Source organism: Volvox carteri (genome assembly GCF_000143455.1).
Source record: "Volvox carteri f. nagariensis unplaced genomic scaffold VOLCAscaffold_69, whole genome shotgun sequence".
In the NCBI taxonomy this organism is placed as follows: domain Eukaryota; kingdom Viridiplantae; phylum Chlorophyta; class Chlorophyceae; order Chlamydomonadales; family Volvocaceae; genus Volvox; species Volvox carteri.
This window is the reverse complement of record NW_003307612.1, coordinates 52020-57952: the sequence shown is the minus strand read 5'-3', so window position 1 is coordinate 57952 and position 5933 is coordinate 52020. Positions and strand designations below refer to the sequence as shown.

At 55.5% G+C, this 5933-nt stretch overlaps 2 protein-coding genes across 2 annotated transcripts in view; one reads left to right on the top strand and one right to left on the bottom strand.

Moving 5' to 3' along the window:
* VOLCADRAFT_107530 (uncharacterized protein) overlaps window positions 1-1274 on the top strand; it is a gene marked incomplete at its 5' end in the record, with an annotated part of 8672 nt that extends 7398 nt beyond the window's left edge. Inside the window, 2 exons of the mRNA XM_002957093.1 lie at window positions 417-513; window positions 828-1274. Coding sequence (XP_002957139.1) covers window positions 417-513; window positions 828-1000 — 270 coding nt within the window. The 3' untranslated portion in view covers window positions 1001-1274. The remainder of the gene's footprint in view (window positions 1-416; window positions 514-827) is intronic.
* Window positions 1275-1974: 700 nt separating this feature from the next.
* VOLCADRAFT_107529 (uncharacterized protein) overlaps window positions 1975-5933 on the bottom strand; it is a gene marked incomplete at its 5' end in the record, with an annotated part of 22752 nt that continues 18793 nt past the window's right edge. Inside the window, 4 exons of the mRNA XM_002957062.1 lie at window positions 1975-2361; window positions 3539-3591; window positions 4005-4126; window positions 5049-5146. Of these exons, the coding sequence (XP_002957108.1) occupies window positions 2240-2361; window positions 3539-3591; window positions 4005-4126; window positions 5049-5146 (395 nt within the window). The 3' untranslated portion in view covers window positions 1975-2239. The remainder of the gene's footprint in view (window positions 2362-3538; window positions 3592-4004; window positions 4127-5048; window positions 5147-5933) is intronic.

Sequence of the window (5933 nt, the reverse complement as noted above, 5' to 3'; positions counted from 1 at the left end):
ATATGGTCAGGGATGTAGAGGAGAAGGGCGATGAAGAGGAGATGTATGGGAGCTTAGGATGAAGGTCGGTGTCCGGTGGGTAGAGGCATGATGTGTTATGGGATCGGGGCGGGGGGGGGGGTGCAGGGGGGCGGGGGTCGGGGCAGGAAAAGAGAGGGAGAGAGAGGAGTGATGTATCCCCGCCCCGTCGCGGCCACCCGCCGCTTCTTCTTCCACCACACCCATTCCACCGGTCCACCTGTTTATTCCCCATCTGTAGTAGCTGGCCGCTGAAAAGGCCTCTGGAGATACTGGCGGTCGCGCTTAGCGCGTATTTGTATAGCCGTACTGTGTACCAGCTACTACACCATCACCCTCCTCTTGTGTGTATGTGTGTCTATGTGTGTGCCCCATCTGCCCCGGGTTCCTGTGTGCAGATCCGCCGTGCCGGTGCGGTGGCAGTGGCCAGGGCCCTGGTGTCCAAATCCTCCTTGGAGCTGCTCGCACTGGACGAAAATACCATCAGCGATGACGGTCGGTCCAACATTATCATTATGACAATAACAAGAACGGGATGTGTGCCGTTGCATTATTATTATTATTATTATTATTATTATTATTATTATTATTATAAAAAACACTATATATGAGAAGGAAGAACTGTCTCCTCCTCGTCTTGTTGCGACCTCCCTCCCCGTACATGCGCCCTCCTCCTCCCTCTTCCCCATGTCAAGGGTTGCGGCCCTGCGGGAAGACTGGATTAGGGGCCCGTTAATGGGTCGCGTGTATTTGAGACGGCAGTCTTTTCTTCCATTAAGAACTCGCTTCCCCTCGCTTTCTCTTCGCAGGTCTGGATGAGCTGCGTGGTGTTATGGAGGGTGCGGGCAAGTCGGCAGCACTTGGGCCGCTGGACAACAACATGGAGGAAGATGAGGAGGAAGAAGAAGAGGAAGAAGAGGGTGAGGGTGGGGCAGACGACTTCGGCTTGTCGGAAGCCTTGGCACGGTCTGGAATTGCATGAAATGATTGACGGACGCCTTCTTAGGCTTGGATTGCCGGGGCTGGGTTTTAGAAGGGGTTCGGGGAACGAATCGTTGGCAATTGTCTCGTGTGCGGTCCTAGCAGAGTACTTTTCCTCTGTGTGCGAATGTCTTAGACGTGCATGTGTGTGTGCACTGGCGTGTTATTGCGGTGGGGCGAAATGCGGTGGTACGTAATCGTGCTGATGGTGGGGTAGTTTCGGTTGATTGACCGCAGCATGCTGCACACGCAGTTTTAGTATTGGCTGTCGCTGTGTGGCCGTTCTAACAGCAATGGAAGCAGCAGCAGGCTCGGAGGGTAGGATGCCAGTGCGGGAAGGTGGAGGAGAGCGAGTGCAATAGCGGGACAGACCGCGAAGGCAGGTTTCGTATACGGAGAGGGAAAGGACAGCATGGCGAGGGGGAGGAGGAGGGACAGCTACTTGGGTGGTTGCTCGTCGCTTCCGACGCACCTTTGGACCCCGACACGCACTTGGACCGAGGGTAAAACACTAAATGTTGGGAAATCGTACTGGCAGAGCTGGCAACGGGGAGGGGGGGCAGCGGGGGCAACGGCAGGAACGAACAACAGCTGCATGAGCAGCAGGATTGCGGCAATAAAGGGGCAGTGACGCCCTTCTGCTGCTCGGGCCTGGCGTGAAGTGGTCGTCACAGCTGGGGAGCGTTCAGGGTTTTGCTGCATAGTGCCGTCAAGAACATCAAAGAAGATTTTTCTCAAAGGGCAGACGCTTGAGAATTGCGCAGGCGCTTGCTGCTGGTGGTCGGGTATCTTAACTCTGTCTATGCGCACTCCTTTGCGCACACGTCTTTTCCCCCCCATCCACCGCCACGGGTTTTACCACAACCGTCTCACGCAGCCAACTTCATGGTCTGCTGTGGCTATGTGACCGTGTACGCTCGTGTGTTGTGTGGATTTTTGAATGTCAGTGACGGTTGGGGCGTGTGGTGCGGCCTCCTTGTTGATGTTGTTACAGGGTGGTTAAGCTTCACCAGTGGCCTCCTACCCGAGGCAATTCCCTGCTCTCCCCTGCTAGAGGGGCACCCTAAGCCATTCACCCCATCCGACTTCAGAGTGTACTCTTTGAGTTTGGCAACTCACCACCAGCATCCAACCAAATCTAGCGGATCAACGGCGCGTCAACTTAGTTCCTGGTCAGCTCGCGAGTTGATTTTATCACGTCCTACACCGTCCACAAGATGGGGGGCCACCTCCCATTTCATCACCTCTCAAACACCACGAGAGGTCGGCAGGCGGATTTGAACCCGGACGCGCCGTGACGCGACGGGAGCAGAAGCCAGGCCTTAACCTCTGCCAGCCGCCTGTTGTGTGTGGGGTATTTGGCTGTGGGAGAGGGGGGGAAGGAGAGAGAGAGGAGGGGGCTGTGGCGGAAGAGAGAGCGGCGGCCTTGGGCCTCTTACATCGGAGGCGGTCTTGTGGCTCGGATGTGTTCGGATGTTACTTCTGTACCGGGGCGTGTGTCTGTCTGTGTGTGTATTGCAACTACTGCTACCACCATTATCACCATCATTACCGCGACCGCAACACAGGGAACGTATTGACGTCGGCAGCTAGTCAACTAGTATTACAAACAACACATAAGAGTTTTGGAGAGGGAGTGCGAGGGGGTTTGCATCCTTCCACCCTTTCTGGTGGTGACGGACGAGTGGTATTGGCGCAAAGACGAAGATACCTAAAAACGCGAAAAAGATACATGAAAATGACTTGTAACGATGTGGATAAAAGTATAGATGGCTGGATAGGCTGTCTCAGCGAGGGTAGGGGGGTGAAGCCGTCTGTTGGAAGCGAAGCGGCTCGAACTGCGAGGTCGCGGGAACAATATTAGCATTATAACTACAGGTTCTGGTCCGGGCTGGACGCGAGAGTTGACTCTCCTCCTCCTACCTGTCTGTCTGTCGGGACGGGATCCCGAGGGGGCTCCGCAATCCCCTGTACTGCAGTTTTATTTATCTCGACCGGATCACATACACAGGCTGCTTCCCAAACATCTCAACACCTCACGCCGCCTCTCCCCGCACATGCACCATCCAATCCCCCTACCTCTCCCGCTCGGCCTCTCTTATCTGCCTCCCAACCCCTCTACTTCCGTAGCGATACTCGGCGAAAAACGCCCGCAGCCAGGAGCAAAATAGCAGCGGGCAAATATGAGTAAGGCTTCCTAATAATGGAAACTAAGCGTATAGCCGGCAGTAGCAACTTCCAAACTTCCTATTCATATTGCGATTATATCTGATGACTAAGGAACCGAACCACGAGGGGAAAAGAGCGAGATGGATACTAAAGTAGGATGTGCCGCGTGTGTATGAAGTTCCACATGTACGTATGTATGTAGATCCACATACCGGCGTGACATATGCACATACACAGGTGTGCTGGTCAGAAACATGACATACATACATACACACACATCTCGCGAGGGGCCACCAAGGTATCACTAAAACACAAAAACGGCAGGCGGTACCCCCCTCTCTCCCCCTTTTGGAGCCACACAGCCATGCACCGGAGGACTGGACATCCAAGAAACACATCGGGTCGGGAAATCCCCCCGGGGGCCTGGGGGTTGGGGGTTGGGGGCACGGGAAAACTGCCAGAAGGTGTTCTTCGACCTATCTTACCAGGCTGCTTTACTTCACTTCACTTCGCTTCATATCATCCAGCAGCAAAGCAAAGCCGTACACTTCCCCGTTGCAAACGACGGAAGCCCCTGCCGTACATACAGTAGCGTGTGGTCCGTAGCGTCAGCCGTGTAAGTATGTATGTATGTTGCGAATTACGCGCATTACCCGTGTCGTGGTGGTGGTGGTGAAATGTATGGTGCTCGATTGTCAAGATCTAGATCTCGATCCAGATCAGGCAACGTCCTCTTTAAAATTCTGGTGCCCTGTCGCGAGTGCGTGCCGCTGCGCCTCAGCCACCCCGTCACACGTCGTCCCGCAGTCCGCGCAACTGAGCTTGGAACAACTGACGGTTGTCGCGGTTGGGGTTTCGGAGCCCCCGGCCCCCGCCCCGGCGGCTGTAGCACCCTCTGCTTTGTCAGCTGCCACCGCCGCTGCGACATGGGGATCAGCAGTAGCAGCCGCCGTGTCGGCTGTGGACGGTTCACCAGCAGCAGAGGAGATGGTGACGGGGTTGGCGCTACTGCCGTCGCCGCATGAAGTTGTTGTAGCTGTAGTAATAGTGGTGGGTGATGAGGTGGCGGCGGCAGCTGTGGGGGTGGTGGTCGCAGAGCTCCGAGCCACCCGCCGCGTGGCAAGCTTGGCGGCCCCTGTCCTGCGCGCGGCTGTAGCACCAGTCGCAGCAGCGGTCGAACTGTTGTTGTTGTTGCTACTATTGCTACTGCTGCCTGCAGCAGCGGCGCTGGTAGCGATGCCGTTCGCTGCTGGCGGAGCAGATTGAGCTGATGTAGAGGCGGCAGGTTGGGATTGCGATTGCTGCTGTTGCTTCTTAACGGACGCTCCGAGGAAAAGGCTCTCCTTGTGGGCCAATTCCACCTGCCGTGGTACGACAGCGACATTGTACGACGACGTACGACGTACGGTATCGTCAGTAATGGCACGATGATGACGATAACAACAGTAACTAAACAGTATAACGGTAACAGCGGTAACAACGGCATCCGTGATAAAGACAAAAACCGAATTGAATGTGCAGTACGGAGGCTATAGCGAGGAGATGACCCAGATACCATACAACAGGGTACGGAGATGTCTGTACGGCTACGTGAATGTACGGCGGATCCCCGCATGTCGCACACTTGCCACACGCGCGCACGAATTTTATAATTAGTCGTAGATATATACAACCGCACACAAGGAAAATACGGTAGTCGTTGCAGGTCCCCGCGCGTTTATTTAAATTCAAAAGTAAGGCCAGAAACTATCCCGTACACATCCCACTACGCTCGCCCCACAGCCTTCCAGGGCCCCGCCAGGACAGCAGCCCACCCCCAACCCCACCCCGGAACACACATACATACATACGCACACACACATATATACATACATACACACCAGTTTCCGTGCTGCCGCAATGATCATTTTGCCGCGTTTGGTCCTCGGGTTGTACGACGTCTCGTCATCTTCCGGATTCGCCCGCGGCCCCGCACACACTGTACGTATGTATGTATGTACGTGTAAGCGAAAAATGGAACGTCCCCGTGGCGCGATGGGGGACATGGCGGGAAGGGAGGGCAGCCGCAGCAGTAGCAGTAACAATGGCAGCAGTAGCAGTAACAATAGCAGCAGTAGCAGTAACAATAGCAGCAGTAGCAGTAACAATAGCAGCAGTAGCAGTAACAATAGCAGCAGTAGCAGTAACAATAGCAGCACCAGCAGTAACAATAGCAGCAGTAGCAGTAACAATAGCAGCAGTAGCAGTAACAATAGCAGCAGCAGCAGTAACAATAGCAGCAGTAGCAGTAACAATAGCAGCAGTAGCAGTAACAATAGCAGCACCAGCAGTAACAATAGCAGCAGCAGCAGTAACAATAGCAGCAGCAGCAGTAACAATAGCAGCAGCAGCAGTAACAATAGCAGCAGCAGCAGTAACAATACCACCACCCGGCAGCAGCTCTGGCTTGCCCAAGCGCCACCCGGGTGTGAGCAGGGCCCGTGGGACGTGATCGCCCTAGCGGCGCTATCCGCCATGGAAGTCGGCAGGTGCTGCCTCCGAGCAGCAACCCGGCGACAGGGACGGAGGGGGGCGACAGCAACGGCAGGACCGCAGCAGCAGCAGCGACAGCAGCAGCAGCAGCGACAGCGACAGGTGGTGGGGCAGCCCCAGCAACAGAGGTCCCGCCAGCGGGCCATCACAGATTTCTTCACCCCGGCGGAAGGTGCAATGCAGCAAGAAGGACCCACCCTAAACGCCCCAGCGGAGGATGGGCCAACGCAGGA